Source organism: Oryzias melastigma, unplaced genomic scaffold, assembly GCF_002922805.2.
Source record: "Oryzias melastigma strain HK-1 unplaced genomic scaffold, ASM292280v2 sc00160, whole genome shotgun sequence".
NCBI lineage: Eukaryota > Metazoa > Chordata > Actinopteri > Beloniformes > Adrianichthyidae > Oryzias > Oryzias melastigma.
The window spans coordinates 124,179-125,955 of record NW_023416878.1 but is presented as its reverse complement, the minus strand read 5'-3'; the positions used below and the strand labels follow the sequence as shown (position 1 = coordinate 125,955).

General features: G+C 48.2%; 1 protein-coding gene across 1 annotated transcript in view; it reads left to right on the top strand.

The window, feature by feature from the left end:
* The window catches only part of asap2b (ArfGAP with SH3 domain, ankyrin repeat and PH domain 2b), a gene marked incomplete in the record, with an annotated part of 115,929 nt that overhangs the window by 37,669 nt on the left and 76,483 nt on the right, over window positions 1–1,777 (top strand). Inside the window, 2 exon segments of the mRNA XM_024260961.2 lie at window positions 587–735; window positions 822–896. Of these exon segments, the coding sequence (XP_024116729.1) occupies window positions 587–735; window positions 822–896 (224 nt within the window).

Genomic DNA, 1,777 nt, shown 5'->3' with positions numbered 1-1,777 from the left:
AAGTCCCTAAATTCTTCCGCGGCCCGGTGGCAATGGGTCTGCGGCCCGGTACCGGTCCGCGGCCCGGTGGTTGGGGACCACTGTACTAAAGGGTGCAGTTAAAATCTCACAGAGATGCCCCGTCACCCTCCCACCAGCGGCCTTACATCTCTATGGTGCGGTTAAAATTGGCGGGAGGGGCACTGAGAGGACATTGACTGTTTGCTGGCAGTGATGTCCAAGCAGCCCCCCACCAAGGGTCCTAAATGTCTAAGGTGCAAATAAAACCAAGGGGAGGGGCGAATCCATGCAGTGGCCACAGGAGGAGGGCCACTGGCTGGTAGTCCACCCCCCGCAGCGCACTACAATACAACCACCCTCCCCTTCACCCTATTGCTTGTTTATATGAGGAAGGGGATATGTTGCTGAAGACATTTTCAAATTATATATATACACGTGTGTGGGTGCCTGCCCGTATTAACCTGTGTGTATACAGGTTTATAAAGCATGTGTAACAAGACATCATGTCAAGTTTTTTTCCCCCAAAATGTTCAAGGAAGGAGCCACAGCAGGCACTGTCCCAACTGTACCTCTGTCTGTGTTGCAGCTCACGCTGAAAGCCAGGAGCATTACTTCCAGTCCCTAGAGAAGTTTGGCCAGCGCTTTCTCTCCAAAGATGATGATTGTGAGATAGGCTCAGCCTTTGTTAAGTTTTACCTTTTGACCAAAGAGCTAACAGCGCTCTTCAAGAACCTGGTGAGAATCTAACAGCACTCTGAAATGACTCCATACAGTTCTGAGATTCAGCAGGATGTCATCTTAACAAGACTTTCTCTGTGCAGGTGCAGAACATGAACAACATCATCTTCTTCCCTCTGGAAAGCCTTCTGAAGGGGGACCTTAAGGGAGTCAAAGGGGTTGGTGTTTGCTTGCCTGTTATGGAATCTCTGCTTTATCAATCTTTCTATTCACATTTACTGTTCATTGTGCTGTGTGTGGGGGGATGGGGTGGGGTGTGCGTGTGTGTGTGGGGGGGGGCAGTGCATGAGTGTGTTATCTAAGCAGAGATGCTTGCCCCTTTCTGTCCCTCAAATGTTATTCCAGTTCTACCAAGGGACCATCAAGATTTTCCTCTGCAGACATAGTCCCTCCAATCCGTCCTGGATCTTACCCCTGGGTGACCTCCTCCCGCTTGGAGATGTTCATAATACTTTATTAAAAAAGTATCAAAAAACAATTCAAAAGCCACTTTGACTGACTTCCCTTGATGTAGAGGAGCAGCAGCTCTACTGTGAGCTCTTCATTCTATATCTAGGAGAAAGCCCAGCCATCTTGATGTGAAAACTCATTTTGGTCACTAGTATCCAAAATCCTATACTTTTAGTCATGATCCAAGAGCTTACGACTATAGCTGAAGGAAGGGACAGACACTCCCTGGCCACTTTATTATATACACTTTGTTATAACCGGGTTGGACCCCATTTAGCCTGCAGAACTGCCTTAATCCTTGGTGGCATAGATGCAACAAGGTACTGGAAACATTCCTCTGAGATGACATGATAACATCATACAGTTGCTGCAGATTTGTCGCATCCATGATGCCGATCTACCGTTCTACCACATCCCAAAGGTGCTCTTTTGGATTGAGATCTGGTGACTGTGGAGGTCAATAGAGTCCAGTGAAATCGTTATCATGTTCCAGATACCAGTCTGTAGGGGTGTTGCGGATCACGGATTATCCGTGGTCCGTACGGATCAGAAGCCACGGTTCGGGACACGGTTCGGACACGTGTGTACC